The following is an 18477-nucleotide window of genomic DNA, read 5'->3' on the forward strand; positions in this document are numbered from 1 at the left end:
GCAACTGTGAACAGGAGAGCACACTTGTAAATGTATAGGATAAAGGTAGGAAAGCTGTCAAGTTTACCAAAATAATCACTTTCTAAGTATCATGCTATGATTTTCAAGGAACGTGTGATTCTGTGTGCTGTCACTCTAGGTGACAAACTTGAAGATGCAAGGATGCAATAACTTAATCCATCTCAAGATAGATGTCTAATCTTGGGCTTTATTTAAACAGATGCTGTTGCCATCAGTTGTACTGTTTTAATATTTGAAGAACTTTTTCTCAGCAATATGAAGTGAATGATTTTGAAAGTTCTAGCCTCTGCTTAGAAATAAAATAAAAAACAAAAACCTTCTGCTTTCCACTTTAGGCAAGTGTAATTCAATTGGGAATATTGTATTTTGGTCTAATACTTAAGTAGTGGCAAGACTGTACTTCTGTCATTAATTCATTATTTTTTTCTGAAATCATCATGAAAGAAATACTATTTAAGAAAAGGCCTTGTGATTCTGATTCTATTTTTATAGCACTGTGAAGAGTAGATTTGTTCTTGTTTGTGCTTGCATAAGCAACTAGAAGTGGAATGACTGCATGTGGTTAGTGGACTTTAAATAGCAACTACAGAGTATAAAGTGCTCAGTTTTCAATTGAAGTGTATGAGCAGAAGCCAGAGTTTTCTAACATTCTAGTCCCTAAAGTCTGTATACAGAGCAAATTTTAAAACACTTTGAGGCTTGACTGTGTTTTTACAGTGGAGTAACAGTAGTTTATTAATTCTAAAACGTGAAATTATGCATATCCATCTTAATGCATTATAATAATTACTTTAGTTGACACGATTTTTATGCAGTAATTATATTTTTTTTACATGTGTAGTGATTATCTTTAAAATTTATATACCCTCCTATTATGTTATTTTACTAATCATATTTAAAAAGGGACATTACATATTGAATATTGTACCTCAATTTTATTGTAATGATTTTACTGGTTACCAGGTGGGGTGGCAGTTGAAAAATTTGGTGAATGCACTACGAGAGGATCCGAGTGGTGTTATCTTAACTTTGAAAAAGCGACCTCAGAGCATGCTTACCTCAGCACCAGCTTTACTGAAAAATATGAGATGGAAGCCCCTTGCTCTGCAGGTAATGAAGCTTAATCATAAGTCATACACCATCATTTTAGCTATAAACTATCTCAGTGATGCTTTATTGTGCTTCATCTCAGCAGCATATGGATTTACTCTTGTATGCTTTGAAAAATTGTTTCTGAAATGATTTCTCTGCAGTTTGTTCTCATAGGCTCAACTGAAATTAAACCTGTTAGTAGAACTTTTCAAAGTTCAGAAGTAATCAGCACAACGCTTTGCAAGGAAGAAAAGTAGCCCCAGAAACTTTTCTAGACATAAGAAAGAAAGCATACCTAAGTAATTTAAAGATTATAGCTTGTCGTCACGTTAAGCTCTCTGAACAGTATAACTTTGAAGAAAGGGAGATGGAAGAGATCTTTAGTCCTCGGTTTGATCTGTCATGGAATGTGTATGCAGTCATGGAAAATGTATTCAGTGCTTTTATTCAACAAAACACATGACCAAGCAAAATTTGTCAATATAAATAAATTTGCCTGTTTGCCAGAGTATTCCTTGTGAAGGAACCATTGCATATGGATTTAGTACAGGATGTCCAGCTGGATCTTTATTTTTAGTAAGCCTAAGATGTGCTGAAAACCATGGGATGATTTCACTCTAGGATAATAAAATATCAATGTGATGGATTTCTCTAGGAAATAGAACTTATCTCCAGACTGATGAAAGTATGTAACCAACAGATGGAACTAAAAAATAATTCCTTTTTTAAATTCAGTTCAGATAGGGCAATGTTTGGAACTTTATTTTATTTGCATAATGAATGCATTCTTCAGTACGTTTTTATTGCCACAGTGAAAAGTCTAATATAAAAGTAAGTACATCTGAGAAAGAAAAGGCTTTCACATAGTTCAGGAGAAAGGAAAATGAGATGTGAAAATGCCACTGCTAATGGCTGTGGTGTTTGCCATTTTAAATAGTAGTGGATTCATAAAAAGAACTAATATCTCCAAGAACTACTTTCAGATGTGTATTTTTATACTTTTTTTTAATCATAGTTTAATACCTCATTGTCTGTCAAACTGTATAAATGTATAAAAGATTGGGATGTCTTGATCTTTCAGACTGACAATATATATAACATAAACTTCTAAATAAAAATATCATCAGTGCCTACACACTAAATTGCTGATTTGTATGCATGTTAAGAGGGTATGAATGTCCACAATTGAAGGCTGTGTTTTTTATCATAGCTTTAGTGAAAACATAAGTACAAATGAAAACTGTGTATCATTGCTTCATTGCTTTAAATGAGATCAAATGCTTTCAGTCTGTACCCCTTTTGGGTGAGTTAGGTCCAGTTTGTAAACTTCAGTTTATCATTTGCCTCTAGAATCATTCAACTGAAGATGACACAATAGAAGTTTATAAGATGAGGTACTGATCTTAGCAAGTAGACAATTAAATCAAAAGGGTGGGAAGAAATTGGACAGAACCCAATTTCCACCATCTAAACAAAGTCCAGTAAGAATGTGAGGATTCTTATAGTTGTGTTACAGTGAAAGCAATCATGAGATAAAGTTGGGAGCATGTTTGAAACTCCACACTCAGTTCCAGAAACAAAACTTTTAGCATGTTCTATTTGGCTCTTATTTACATCTCCGCATCCTTATTTCAGTGCAAATTCTAACTTATTTAAGTTAATATTCATATTAAATAGAACAGTTACTGTTTCATTCATCTGAATGAATTTTAAATTGATCTACCTTAGTTGACAGTGAAACGCACCATACAAATATCTCTTTCTCAATTTGGTGATAAAAAAGAGTGTGGACAGCTAGATCAAATGAAGATTACCTCTGTTAGATAAGATGAAACTGAGTCTACATAGAGGTCTTCTGTAATGTAATGAGGTTAAGTGAAAGATAATGCAGACTATTTTTAATTTGTTATTGGCTATTTATTTCTGATACCACAGAAAATCTGGTTATTTTCTGGGCTAAAATGAGTAGAGATATTGCTAAACATTAAAGAGATAATGCCAGTATTATGATGTTCTTTTGATACACCAGAAAATGGTCAAAACCTCATTCAGTACTTCTGTGTACAGTTTACTTGTATGTCTGTTGTAATTTGTGATTTTTAGTGTGAGAAACAGCAGTTTTTTAAATAGATTATAAAAAAAGCTCCAGGGGGATGTGAAGACAAACTTCAGGGGCTGCATGTTGAGGAGATTTTTGTTGTAAATTTATGCAGATGAGAGGTGAACAGATGTTGGAGTCTATTGGTGTTAAACTTTAAATGCAGCCTAAGTGTGAAATTGGTGCTGTATAACTGATTAATAAAAAACAGTAAAAACAGAATACAATATAATTGATTTTAATAGCTATTAAAATATGAGGTAGTAATATAAAATTTGAGATAGTAAATATAATTAATAAAAATGTGTTTTAGGAGCTCCTGGTTTTCTATTCCAGTATTTATCTATTACAAAAGATTGAAAATGTTGGGGAAAAGAGTCTTCCAAGGAAACCTGTGTTCTGTGATTGAAGTAACATTGTGGATGTTCTAAAATTTCTTTTGTTCCAAATTCACATAATCATGCACTTGGAAAGGGCAAAGTAAAAGTGATAGCTAACAGGAAAAAAGAAAAAAGGAAGAGCAGTACTTCCACTGCCTTTGTGAAAGTATGAGAACTTGTTTTCCTATATTATGATACATGAAATAATTGAGAGTGTTATAACAATGCTGTCATTCCAGAGCTAAGTCAATTGAACCATATGTATAACTGAACGAATACAAGCTATAAAGACATTAAAACTCAATATAATAATTCTGTTAAAGTACAAAATATTTCCGAAAGCCTCAAGAGACTCTAGAATAAGTTATGGAGATGAAATTGTAATAAAATATGAATTAGGATCTGAAAACTCATTGCTGTGTTTTTGTGGTGTCACAGCTTGCAGTGACTGAGTTGGAAAAGTCGAAATTTGTCCCAATGTAAGGGGACTGACAAAAACAGACACTAAGTTTTTGTATGCATGCGATCTGTGAGGATCTTTAATGGCTGTTAAAGCAAACATAAATATTTCAGTTATTAAAATATGAAACACTGAGATTCACATTGGGATTTTTTAATTGAAAGAATTTAAAAATTATTTTTTGCTTAGAATGCATAGTGCTTAGGCATTGGTAAAATGCATTCTGCTTTTTTAGCTTATGATTCTACGTAGGAACATTAAGTTTGCCATTCGCAGCAGCATGAAAAGCTGGATTTCAGAGAGCACAGGATCAGAATCATAGAATCACCAGGTTGGAATCAACCTACAAGATCATCTAGTCCAACCATACTCCCATTACCATTGCTACCACAAGCAATAGGAAGTGTGCCTATAAATTGGGAAAAGGCTAGAGGAGTCTTCCAGTTCAGGCAGTATGCAGATACTACCAGTATATCAATCAGCGTGGGGTGTGACTTGGCATGGTATTGTGGTCATTAAACTAGTAACCTACCCATTTTGTGTAGCAGTCCTGAAATATATAACCAATGGCTTGATGTAAAGGAAAACAGTACAACTACATGTGGCTGTACTATGAACCATTGCATAACAAGTGTGTATGTACAAGTGCATTAACTCCATCTTTAGGGTCAGCAGTACTGAAAGAAAAACATCAGTTTTTCCCCCCTTTGATGTTCTGATTAAAGGATTAAAGCTTGGGTTTTCGTTTTGTTTTCTGTCACTTGATGACTGTCTCTTTTAATAGCCTTCAAGTATCCCGCTTCTTGCAGTAATCAGAGTTCTCCCTTAACACATTCTGGAATCATGACAGAATGTTGGAAATCAAAGGATTTTCAGCCTATGCTGGTTTTTGTTTGTTTTGTTGTTTTTTTTTGTATTTTGGTTTTTTTTGTTGTGTTTTTCTTTTTTGTTTTGTTTTGGGGTTTTTTTGGGATTTTTTTTTTTTGGTTTTTTGTTTTTGCTTTTGCAATTGAAGGTATTCATTAATATGGTATTGTACTACAAATATTAAGGTGTTATACCTTCTTCTGGTACACTGGTATTTCAGATTGCAATGTTAGTACTTCTGACTGTTACCAGTTATGTTCAACAAAAAAAAGTTCCATCTTTTCTTTTTTACTTCTCTCACTGAAGATTGAGGTGATTTAATTATCTTAGAACTCTCCATATTTTTGTCTGTCCCCAGAGCAATCAGCTTGCAATTCAAAACGTAATGTAAATAAACCTCTTCTACTCTAGACGGTCTCTTTCATTTCTTCTTCCCACTTCGAGTTTTTCTGGGGAGGTTTCAAAGGAAGGCCGTCGAAACTGCAGTTTGAACAAGGATGGAGGTTTGGTAAAGAAGATTCTTAGATTCTCTAAGTCAGTGTCATCATGATAGCATAAATCTAACTGCAAAGTCATCTTTTACTTCGGGAAAATGCTTTGTAATTACTCAAAAGAAACTAGACTTTGACTACGGTGTGAAGACTCTTCATCCAGTATCTTGAAAAGGAATGGTCACACTTCAGCTAATTTGGATGAAGCCCTACCAGTTTCACTGATGTCAGTGAAGTTGGGGCAGATCCAGCTGCCATCTTGTGTCTTGACTTGGAAAAAACCTTTTTACTTCACTATTCTGTCACGATCTTAATCAAACTTATTTTAATGTCATCTCTTGTATATTTAAAATAGTTCAATGTATTGTTTTACACATGATTAAATTTTACTGTTAAAAAAATCGCCGAGACCTCAGCATCTGTATTTTTTTTTTAATAATCTTTATTTTGTATTAGGTATGCATCATGTCTCTGTTATGCTATGTTTGACATTTCAGCCTCCTAAGAAGTAACAGTAACAGCAGAGTCCTTGGACTGAGAGAAAATCCTACTTTTATTATTATTTAGTAGTTTTCCTCATTATTTTGCTTCTTTCATTCAACTGTAGACAGTTTTATGTTCTTTTTGATTCATACAGAATTAGAATTAATGGCCTTACACTTTTTAATCATTAAATTTGAATAAAATACTAAATTGTTGGTTCTTCAGTTGCTTAGCTGTCTTTTAACTACATGGGAACTGAACATTTTTGCAGTATTGTTAAAATTAATTTGGACTGGGTTTTCCTACGGAGTTCGAATAAGTTACAGAATTTCATTACTTCATGTCATGTTCACCTTATAAAAAGTTTATGTTTTTGGAAACATTTTGTTCAGTAAATTGTAATATCTTGGTCCAATATGAAAACATATTTTAACAATAAAATCTGTTTACTGCTGCAAATACTGTGCAAAGATATTACCACTTAAAATATTGTGTTAGTTTTGCTTATGTTTTAAAAATTGTTTGCCTTTATATGGAGCAATGTTTCTCAAACTGCATACTGCAGCTACCAAGGAAGTTAATGTAAGGTTCAGAGAGTTTCAAAAAGCATTAAGAAGAATTTTAGATGGTATATATTAATTACATTCATTGTTTTGAGAAAGCAACGCTAGCTCTTGGTACCAAGAAGGAAGGAGCGGGGGACAGCAGGACTGAGCTAACCAGAGTAGGATGTCTGTCAATTTGGTAAAGGATCTGTGATGACTAATAATTCTGAACAAGGGTAGTGCAAACAGAACATTTGAGAAACAGTACTCCAAAGTGTATTGAAACATGCATTTTGTGTTGATCGTTGGGAATAAACATTGATGTAGAGCCTTATTTGGGATATTTTTGAGGATATTCCAGTTCTAATATGTTAGAATATTAGAATATGTAAACTTCTAAACTTTCATTTTCAGGTTGTTCCCACGGGTTAGGTATTTAAATCTGTGGTCCTGAAAACATTTAAGTGTTATTGCTGTTTCAGGATTCCCACTTACCTGGCCAGCCTGCCAAAAGCGACTGTAGCAGGAGCAAGTTCTAGTCTTTGGAAGAGAGTTGACTCAGTGCTAACACTTAGGTCCAAGGCATTTAAATCAGACATACTGGAATTAGAGTTCTCTTTGATTTTATGTTCAGTGTGCCTACATGGCATAATATAGTCCACTAAATGACTGCCTTTGACCAATAGGATGTATTCAATCTGATTTACTTGCAAATGCAAAGGTTGACTTAACCTGAATGATTGATGAGAACTGCAATGCAAACCCTCTGCAAGGGATGAGAACTGCAATGCAAACCCTCTGCAAGGGATGAGAACTGCAATGCAAAATAACTCAAGGGTGCACCTTGCCTGCACCCTGAAGTTTCTGTTTTCAAGGAAGAAGGCCTGAGACTTTTAATTCCATACAAAATGAAAGCTGAATTCCTAGATCCACAAGGTGGTAGTTACTGCAGTGTTCTCAGTGTATTGAGCTACTGACAGAGGAGCACATCTGAATGCTTTTACCACATTGCATTTATTTTAAAAGAATTCACAGATTTATCAGATTAAGTAATGGAAAAAAAAAAAAAAAAAAAAAAAAAAAGTAAAATTAAATAAAATAATAGTGATGGCCTGTTTTTAAATTTGCTTTCATAGAAACGATCATAAGAGTTGAGTTTGACACTATGGCCTAGATACGTAAAAGACATGAGACACTCTAGTATGTTTTGGAGTGATACTAGTAGATTATGCTTTCTCTTGTACTTCTTTTGGGAGCTTCTGGGCCCTGGGAATATTAACGTATATTGCAATGACATGAGGTACTGCAGTCATCAGATTTTCTACCGGCTACTCTGTGATTCTCACTGCTGAAAACATTCCAGTATGGGAACATGTATGACGGAAACATTTTACCTTTAGAGCTCTTGTGTATATCTATTGTACAGTGAATATTATTTCTTTCTGGTAGCACTTGGTGTTCTAATCACCTCACCAAGCCAAAAGATGAGCCAAATTTTGCATTTCTCAGAAACATGCAAGTTCCATTTATTTACAGTCTCCCAGCAAACTGTTCTGGAGGGCAAGCTGACCAATATGGCTGGGCTGTGTGATGTTACATGGTAGAATATTCAGGCTTCAGTAGACTGTATTCCAGAAATGAAACACATCTAATTAGGATTTAAATAGCTAAGCCCAGGTAATTCTGGGGAATTCTTTACCTGTGTCTTGTAGCCCTCCAGCAGCTGGTCAGAATGAGTGTGGGCTTATCAATCCATTGTAAGCCCAGATCACAGTTATACTTAGGCATGAATTTCCATGTGACAGAAAGCATAAATTCCTATTAATTGTTGCTGCCCCTATGGCCCTGTTTCCTCTTATCTGCCTACTCAGTTTAAAAGCAGTCTTCCTCTTCAGTGTGGTGAAGAGCAAATTCATTTACCCAGGTTATACTTCCCTCTCAGTGTTCCTGGCAGTATGAGCTATAAACAACAATGGCTTGGGCCTAACAAGTGCAAACATGATCCTGGTAACAAAATTCTCTTGGATTAGGAGAAAAACAGTTCTACAAGCCACTCAACAATCTGCAGTGTGTACTTATTATAATAATGCTAGGTACTGGAAAGGGAAAATAAAGGCATTGCTTTAGTAAGTGGTTCAAGAACATCTGTGTCTACAGTGTCACGGATGAAAAGTTAAACAATAATGTTTTTGTTCCTCTGTTTTGTTTTGTTTTGTTGGTTTTTTTCCTCCCTCCCCCAGTTTTGCCACCACCTTTAGTCTTAATTTTGTAGACTTCAGTCTTCTGCTTGTTTTTAGTGGTCATAAATTCTTCTACCTGTCTGGTTTTGTGTTTGTGTCTTTCTCCCTTTCTTCCTGTAAGTACTGGCTGTCTTTCATTGGTGTGGTTACAGAATATTCACATTAACTCTACTGAGCAACAAAATAATTTAGCAGTATCATTGTTTATAGGAGACAGATTTCCACACTCAGCAATAGAATATTTGTTTCCATGTGTAGACATCATTCTAAAAGTAGATGTGATAAGTTTGAACAATACATTTTTAAATATACAGTTCATTATATTTGAGATAAATCTATCACAGCTCTGTTGCAAAAAATAAAAAAACACTACAGAATCCAATTAAAGGATGCCTGGAGTTTCCTAAGGGGCATGAGTTCTTCTTAAAATACAGTTTGAAAAACAAACAAACAAACAAACGATTCAATGGAGAATGCTTGCTTGATGAGCATAAATTCCAAAGGGATCATTGCTATCTTGTGAAAGAACCATGTTTTGAAAAAGTTCGTGCTCTTGAGACTTTTTTTTTGCAATATGGTTATCAAGGTTAATATCTAGAAAATATGAACTGGTAATTCTCTCAGCACTTTCTCAGTCTGTCATGCACTGTTCTTCATAGTGCTGGCAGAAGGAGCTCTCTACACACCCATTTGGTCAGTGCTCAGAGCTTCTCTGTCATAAATATAATATTTATGCAGTTACTAAGTTAAGGTATCATAGGTGTGGTGTGCACTGTGTCTTCCTAAAATCTTTTTCTTCAGAGACTTTGCTTCCAAAAAAATGCAAGAGAATGTACTCTTACAAAACAAAACTCAGTATTTCGTTAATATGAGATTTAAGTTTTAGGGTGCAAGCAGATAGTACTTTGCTTGCTTTTCCTTCTGTTCAGCTATAAGACAGCCAAGAAGCATAAGGCGGACATTATTAATTAGACTAGAGCAACCTATGTTTGCTTCTCATTTTGTTTTTCTATATTTGCATCTGTATAGAGTGCTAGCAAATCATGCTACAATTTCCAGTACTACAGTGATTTAATAAAGTCTTCAAATGGATGGTTATTATTTATCTAGTGCAGATAGTTAAGTTGAAAGAGAAAATCATGCTTAATTTGAGAAAGAGATAAAGATGTGATTAAGAGGAAGGATAATGTTTGGATGGGAAAGGTAGCTAGAATGCATTACTATTCTGCGAGGAATTTTTTGCTTTTGTTTTTGTTTTTTACCTGTGATTTACTTTGTGATGAGTTTACCCAGGAGACTGAATAATAATAATAATTCCCAGTTTATTCAGTATCATAGCACAGGTGCTCTTGAGGATGCTATACCTGACTTTATAGCACCTGCAGACATAAACTGAGCTTTTACAGCTAATTCTTAAGCTGTAGAACAGATGGGGGGAGATGGCATTCAATGTACTGCCTACTTATGAACATTTACTGCAAACACTAGGCTTTTTCTTTATAACATTAGTTAAATTAAGCAATTCACTGCATTCTATATGCTGTTTACTCATGAAGATTTCACTAGTGGCTCTACTAATTACTATTTTTATGAGCATTGGCAATAATCTTGCAGTGCAAAGGGGAAAAAAGTAAGATATGATCAGATGAGTCAATTTTATAAGCACAATACATGTCCATTCACAGATGCACATTCCTAAACAGAGGTGTTATTTTTTTCAGCCAGTTTAAAATCATATAAAAGATTAGAACTGCTATTTCTTTAACTTTCTAAGCTGTAGAGATTTTATTTTATTTGTTATTTTTGTTACTAATAAATAATATTTAAGGATAATCATGATTCTCTCTCTCTCTCTCTCTCTTTTGAACCAGCCTCTTATTCCCAGAAGTCCTACAAGCAGTGTTGCTACACCATCCAGCACTATCAGCACACCTACAAAAAGAGACAGCTCTGCACTCCAGGATCTCTATATACCACCTCCTCCAACAGAACCTTACATTCCCAGGTAAAAAATGTTCAAAACTCTGATTCAGTACTTTGTTTTCTCAAATGTGGAATAGTCTACTGCCTATTACAGTGTTGTCTTACTTCAAAAGAGAAAAATTATCCAAGCTCCCCATATATCTAACTGAGAAAAGAATTTGTCCCCTTGCCTAAGAGCTATGATGCAACAATGGAGGCTGTGCTAAAAAGCAAGAAACTTTGCAGCTTTGACAGTGAGAGCTCTGCTTTGTTCTGCTGTACTAATTTCCTTTTGGTACATATTTTATTAGTATAGGAGCAGTTCTCAGTCTTACATCTTAGTGTGGGATTCATCAACCTACCTTCAAACGTTCCTAAGTGATTCAGTATAATTTCATAATACACACAGATGCTGCTTTCCTAAAATTCAGAGAGAATAACAGCTGTAACCATAGGGATGGCAGTAACCAGCCAGAAGCCTAAAGATGTATTTGCAAGGGACTAGCATTTTTAATGTTTCTGTATCAGACATGGAATGGCCAGTCAGTGTATTTTTTAATTACTTTTTGCTGTTCTTTAAGTTTACATTCTTACAGACATGGTAAGGGCAGCATGTCCTTTCTTGCATCTGAATTTCCTGTACCTGAGTTTCTGGTAGCTGAGTTTTTCTTAGGCACTGGTACCAGTAACTCTACTAGCCAGTTAATAAGATCTGTGACCTGATGCTGACAAGAATTTCCTGGGGACTGTCCAAGAGTGAGGTAGATGACAAATTAAATTGCCTTGTGGGGGGGAGAAATCATGATTCTGTGATTAATTCTTATTCTTCAGAGAGATGAATAAACTTTCCAGGGCAAAAAGTGACTTTCTACTTCATGATTTAGATGATGTGCTTTTCTTCACATCAAGAAGATGTGAAGAAAAAAAAAGAAAAAACCAAAAAAAACCCCCCCCAAAAAAAAAATGAAGAAAGAAACCTCAACCAAAACAGACTTTGGTTTCTCTTTGAATGTATGATTACGTGGCAAAGACCTGTCATTCTTGCACCTGAAACTTTACTGTCCTGAAATACATAATGCCTTTGTACTGAAGAAGCTGATCATGTTTCCTACCTCAAAAATATTTCTGCTATTTGATAAGGAATAAATCCTGTTTCTTGAAGTATTTTTATTAGATATCCACAGTTCAGCAGTCTTTAAGTTCAACTCTAGAAACTGGTACCTCCAGAATGCATTTTGACTATTTATTAATAACATCTTAAATAATGCTTCTTAATGCACCAGTCTGATGCAATGGACCAATTCTGATGAAATATAACAATATATATTAATACAAGGTTCTTTAAGCTACACAGTTTTTATTTTGCCAGATAAATCCTAATGTAGTTATGTAATTTCACAAAGCTGCCACATACAGTACAGTGTTTCTGAATGATCTGTTTTGACATTTCATCAGGTTTTTTTGGTCTATGATTAACTATATTTAAGAATGTCTTTTTCAGGGGTATTATCAAAATGTTCAGAATCTGTCTCTCAGTTTGTTGTTGCTGTTCCAGGGGAAGCTTTAAAAGTGAAATGCCCACCTTTCATTCCTGGAATAGAATAAAAGATTTTATATTTTAGTGTAAATTGTAAAACCCCAAACCGTGCTGTCCTAGTGATGACACCCACAGATGCTACAGCTGCCAGCACAACGACACAAAAATAGCAGGACCCATCCTTTTCTTGTGATGGTTACTGACAACTGCAGGTAGCAAATTAGTGCTTGGTCATGTCTGTTGAATGCCTTTGGAAGATACATCAGTCTTCATTGCTTTACCTGCCACATTGTTTTACCACTGTCATAGACAGTGTCCCCCAACACTGCCACAATAATGAGCTTACAGTGCTGATTGGGCTGTGCCAGTCCTCCTCAGCAGCACCATCTCTACTATAGGAAAGCCTGGCAGAGTATGTAAAATGGCTGGAGAAGGTTTCTGTAGTTTTGGTGCCACGGCCTATTCAGGATGGCTCTTTCTTTTCTACCATGGCTGCCTGGCTGTGCTTTGTGAGGATACAAGGTTACAAGGCTATAAGAGAAGTATGGGTAGGCATTGTATTTTGGTCCAGAGGGGCAAAAGCTCTACAGTGAAGCCATGAGGCCACAGCTACTCTCTTAGCAGCCGCCCATGTATTTTGCTGTTCAGAAATTACTTTCTGATTAGCTAGTAATTTGTATAATTCTTTTTTAAAGAAATCATTAAGATACAGTTTGCAATGGAAGCAAATGAGCAAAGCAAAGATGCATAAGATAACTAGTACATATCTACATATGTATATATAATATGAGATCCTGATTTTAGCTAGTTGTATATATTTGCTGTGTTTGTGGCATACTGACATTTTCCCATTTTTAAATTAAATATTCACGTTTTAAAAAATGAATATCTTATTTCTGTATATTAAAAAAAAATCTATCTTATTTACTAAAGGGATGAAAAAGGAAATCTCCCATGTGATGATGTTGGCAGACATACAGTGGGAAAACCAGTTCATACAGGATCCGAATCTCCAAACTCATTTCTTGACCAGGAGTATCGAAAGCGTTTTAATGTTGTTGAGGAAGATGCAGTTTTATACTGCTATGAATATGACAAGGGAAGAACGAGTGGTCCTGGAAGGAGGGAGAGTACACCAACATATGGTATGGCATTGATCTGACATGGATTATTACAGTTTGTTGATTTTAGGATTTTTCATACATCTGCTCTTGTATTTAAGCACAAAAATAATTCCACTGGCTATTGAATGTGCTATGAATTCTGTACAGCCTTAATTTAATTGCAACATAAATGCTTATTCTGTACAAGGATGTATGCATTACTATTATACAGGTGGCAAATCCAGGTTTGTATTGGTGATTTTTCTGAATCTATGTTCCACAATTTTATCAGCTTATTTTCCAGATAACCTTTCAGTATCATTTTGTCAGAAGAACTGGCAGAAGCCCATGCTTTTATGCTAAACTCACAGTGCAAATTCATGCTCTCAGTATAAGTGTTGAAGTAGCCAAATGGAGATTGCTAGGTCACGGCCTGAATGAGCGATTGAGTACAAGGTGAGAAGGCATGGCTAACCAAAGGCACACAAGTGCAAGCAATGTACCTGGGCAACCAGGTCCATTCCTCCTCACTCTCATTTAAGGGTTAGCATCCAATGAAGCAGGACCTCTATTCAGAAATTGCCCCTTCTGGGGACTTCACTGATCTTCAGAAAGGGTAAGCCACTTGTCCCTGTATCGTCTTCTGAACTGTATCTTGACAAATACCTTTACAAGTGTGTTTGTATCCTGGTAGAAGGCAATATCATCACCTTCCCTTGCTCCCTGGCAGCAAAGGTTTAGGAATTCTCTATTAGAAAAAAATTAACAGAGTAATTTTAAAGATCAAAACTGTTTCACATGAACAAGGAGATGGCATATTGCTTTCATGCTGCGCTATGCTCTAAAGCTCTTTTTTTTTTCTTTGTTTCAGAAATGAAGTATGACTGATAGTATGCTTTTTTGCAATACTGTTTCAACATCCTGTAACTCTTTATATGAGAAGTGATGACTTGCTATATATAGCAGTCCCTATTTTATAAGGCTGTGTGCTGTCCAAGAAAGAACTGTGTATGTAAACGCACATGTGTATTCATGGTACTTACATACCTTGGGTTTTGACTTATTTATCATGAGAAATATGAAACTATTTCTGATGAGAGTTTTGCTCCTCAAAACTTTGTTCTCTAGGTTATTTTCATTTGGAATCTATTGAACTCTGCCTTTACCTAATATCTTATTTGAGCTTTGGACTGGGAAAATTGATTTTCTGTTGCTATACAAGGAATTGTTCAATGGTAGAGTTGTTAGTATATGGGAGAAAATGAAAAGGAAATTTTGTTTTTATAAAAGTTATTTTGACAGCCCTGGTATTACCTCTACACATGTTTGAATGTTTTTTCACCCCATTTGTTATTTCAATTATTAAACTGAGCATAGGCTACATCTTGGGGTTGTAATAGTAATCCTGACATTGTATCCCTTTGCAAAGATGATAGGCTTAATCTATGAGGAAGAATATATTTGACACATCATGCAGACAAGCTCAAAAATCAGCTAGGAACTATGATACAATTTGAGCTTGAGCTGTGTAAAGCATCCTCAGGACTTTAAGCAGTGTGCTTGCACAAGGTTAAAGGATGTGTTTTCATAAAGTGCACTTGTTCCACACAACCACACAATCCTCCTGCAAAATCCTTAGTATCCTTTTGATTTTGAAGTGCTTTCAGATGTTTTTTAACCATGCCTATATTGTATGAAATAAATGCTAAGTGTTCAAAGTTGATATATTAATTTTATTACTCCTGTATTTCAGTTGATGGATATAGTCAGTTCCATTAACAGAGATGTACTCCCTGTTCCAGATGTTAAATTTTAATACTAGTATTCTAGAGGGAAGAAGACACTTTGTTCAAGGACTGCTGAATCCATTATTTTATTACAGGATAGCTTTTGTAGCATATTTTCCTATTAGCTGAAAGGGTTATAAATACATGGATCAAAGACTACTGAATATCAGTCACTTTTTTAACACATTTCTTATACAGCATTTCACTTTTGATCTCACATCTTTAACAAATTCACTTCACAGAGCCCATTCTCACTTAAGTATACTATCTAAAAATGTTACCATTCCAGCATTAAATTTAGAAGTTTCCCACATGTCATTTGTTAACATCAGATTTGCAGCTAGGCATGACCTAAGGATTTCACAAAAATCTGGCAAAAAAAATCCTTCTGGCTTACAATAGCCTATTAACGAAGGTCAAACAGAGTTTAGAGAAATAGAGCAATAGTTGTTTTCAATGTATACTCATCATTAATTATACTGTGGTATTAATTTTCTTAAATACTTTTCAGTGCTCCTTTGTGAGAGATTAACAGAGTACTCCATGTTTTTTCTTTGAGGAATCTATTGGCTTCGTTGACACTGTTAGCCAAGAAAGTTCTTTTTCATATTCTTACTGGCTTACAGCTGTTGTATAACTGCTGCTAGTTGGCCTTGAAATGCTTCAGCTTGCAACCCAACAATGAAATTTTCCTGTGTGCAGTCAACAAGCAAAACAGATTCAGGGGTTTCACATGGGCTAATGTGAAGGAGATACCAGAAGCAGCAGACAAATGAAAATGAAGTGTAAGAAAAGAAACAAGTTTAGTCATTGCAGTTTTGCTGCTAATTAGAAAAAGCACATAAAAGCAAAGGCTGATCTTGCTTATGAAAAACTTTTCAGTCTGTGAGATGGATGTTGTGTCATATGCCGTCCCACTTTACAAGTTAGATTTTTGCTTCAGCACGCTACCGAACTTGCTAAAAATATCGTAGTTCACTTTAAGTAACCCCACTAAGTTGCATTGTTCACTTTCACTGTATTTCCAGCTTATTTGTGGAAATCTGAAGCAGAAATCATAGTTAACATCATTTAAAAAATCAGTTCTGCAGCTTCCAAATCAAAGCTTAAAAGATATTGTAGTCTTCAGTTTCTCTGCTTCTTCCTGTCATCTGAAATCTAAATTTACTTTCCAGTAGTAGTGTACCTTGCTCTCTGTGGAAGAAATGCTACAAAAGGAAACTGTATATAGAGGTTTTCTGTTTCATTTATGTTAAATGACAGATGAATCTTTCAAACCTCCCAGCAAAAATGCTATTTGTAAAGGTGTTTTAGTGATGTGGATGTGATTCACTTACCAACATTTCATTCTATATATGTTTTCTATCAGGGGCTTTCAGAATAATAAACAGATATTGTTCAATGAAAGGCAAACTAAGTAATTTCAGTGTGTTTCTCAGTCCTGGACATCAGTTTGATGAGGATTTTATAGGGCACTGTTTTTATTTTCTAAAGTTTAAAAAAATAATAATAATTAAAAAAAAATCCATTAAATACTTCTAACTGCATCTTGTCTGTTAAAGAAAACTGGACTCAATCTCTCATTCAGAGGCTATGCTGGATCCCCTTTCATAAGCAGTGCTGTAGAGTAGCGGCTTAACACTTAATTTCTTCTTTCTTTCAAGAATGTTACTTTAATATTGCCTTTTGATACATGAGCTCTTTTTTTTCCCTCCGTTTCTAGGGAAACTAAGGCCTATTTCCATGCCAGTAGAATATAACTGGGTGGGGGATTATGAAGATCCCAATAAAATCAAACGAGATAGTCGGAGAGGTAAGTGATCTGGACGTGTCTTGTACAAGGCACTATGGGTTTTATTGTTCTTCAAGCAATGCCACAGAAGGCTGTGAATACTAAATGTATACATGAATGTAAGAAAAGATCAGACGCGTTCTTGAAAGACATGTCTGAGTTTTCCTGAATTCACAACCATTGGTTCTACCTCAGCAGATCCCTCATATAAAAGCTAGTAGATAATGGGATAACATTCAAAGGTAAGTGTGGATAATAGAGTGAACAAGCTTGGGCTGAACATTCAAAGCAGGTTACTTGTAAATGTATGAGAACACAGGCAATTGTATTAATCTAGAATCTGTTTGTTTTTTGGTTTTTTTTTAAATTATACATACAATCATAAGTGTGCCACTGCTGATATTTGAAAGTTTCAAGACAACATCAGATTTATGTGACTCTTCATATAAGTTTTCATTGTCATCAAAACTGGAAACCTGAAAGAATAACGAATTTTCCCTTCAAATCAAGACTCAATATTTCCTTCCTATATCCACCAAAGAAGCAAATAAGTTTTGCTAATGAAGAGGTCTTGAAGTCTTAAAATTAACAGCAGATCTTAGTAAGACTATTATATATTTTGAAAAAAAAAATATTTTATTTACCTGAAAAAAAAATCATAATTATGCTTTGCATTACTTTTTTTTCTACAGAAAATTCATTGCTACGCTACATGAGCAATGAGAAAATAGGCCAAGAAGACTACATGTTTCAAAGGAATAGCAAAAAGGATACTGGGAAAAAATCAAAAAAGAAAGGAGACAAGGGTAATAGTCCAAGTCATTATTCATTGTTGCCTAGTTTACAAATGGATTCATTGAGACAAGATGTCATTGGCACACCTGGACCAGAGACCACTTTGTACCATGTGAGTAAAAATAATATTAATGTAACCTTTTGCTCTATGCTTATTGTGAGAGACTGTCATGTTTTTGTAGTGGTGTTGAAGACATTTTTTGACTGCTAATCTTGCACTAATTCCTGTTTTTCTGACAAAAACTTGTTTTAAAGCATTCTGTTTAGAATCTTGCTGTTACAAATGCAGGACACCTATAACTCTGTAACTAGAAGATCTTATGTTTGAAACGTAGTCTGGTATCTTTGTCTTGACTTATTTTGCTACTGATGGAAAAGGAGAGTCTGACTGAATATATGTTGACACAATATGCCACATTAGACAACAAAGTCACATTAGACAACTCCTTCACTATAGCTACTGGAAAGGCCTGTTAATGGCAGGAAAACCTGTCGGAGGTATTTGTTTTTCCACTGAGGTGGGGAAGGCCCTGTCGCATATTGATTACATGTCATGTGTGTAGCTGTTTTTAATACCGATAGAATAATAGATTTCAGTAACTTGAAGGCAAATTTGAAAGGAAAGAGTTTCTTGAAGAGAAAGTAAAATGAAAATTCCAGTATCTTCCTAGTTTTCAAATGTGTCAAGAATATGTAGATTGTCAGTCACAACATATTTTAGATATGATGCTCAACCACATAAAAGTATTTACATTTTAGACCTGTCATCAACTGTCCTCTTTGCAATGTATGCCGTCTTTTCTATAAAGAACCTAATCAGTCCC

At 34.9% G+C, this 18477-nt stretch overlaps 1 protein-coding gene across 6 annotated transcripts in view; it reads left to right on the forward strand.

Moving 5' to 3' along the window:
- The window catches only part of CNKSR2 (connector enhancer of kinase suppressor of Ras 2), a 196942-nt gene that overhangs the window by 103960 nt on the left and 74505 nt on the right, over positions 1-18477 (forward strand). For 3 of the 6 annotated variants that reach the window (XM_015885338.2, XM_015885347.2, XM_015885375.2), the window contains 5 exons: positions 985-1131; positions 10549-10682; positions 13110-13321; positions 16790-16879; positions 17551-17765. In XM_015885338.2, coding sequence (XP_015740824.1) covers positions 985-1131; positions 10549-10682; positions 13110-13321; positions 16790-16879; positions 17551-17765 — 798 coding nt within the window. The remainder of the gene's footprint in view (positions 1-984; positions 1132-10548; positions 10683-13109; positions 13322-16789; positions 16880-17550; positions 17766-18477) is intronic. The other 3 variants (XM_015885357.2, XM_032440929.1, XM_015885366.2) reach the window with 1 other exon arrangement.

Source organism: Coturnix japonica, chromosome 1, assembly GCF_001577835.2.
Source record: "Coturnix japonica isolate 7356 chromosome 1, Coturnix japonica 2.1, whole genome shotgun sequence".
Classification (NCBI taxonomy): Eukaryota; Metazoa; Chordata; class Aves; order Galliformes; family Phasianidae; genus Coturnix; species Coturnix japonica.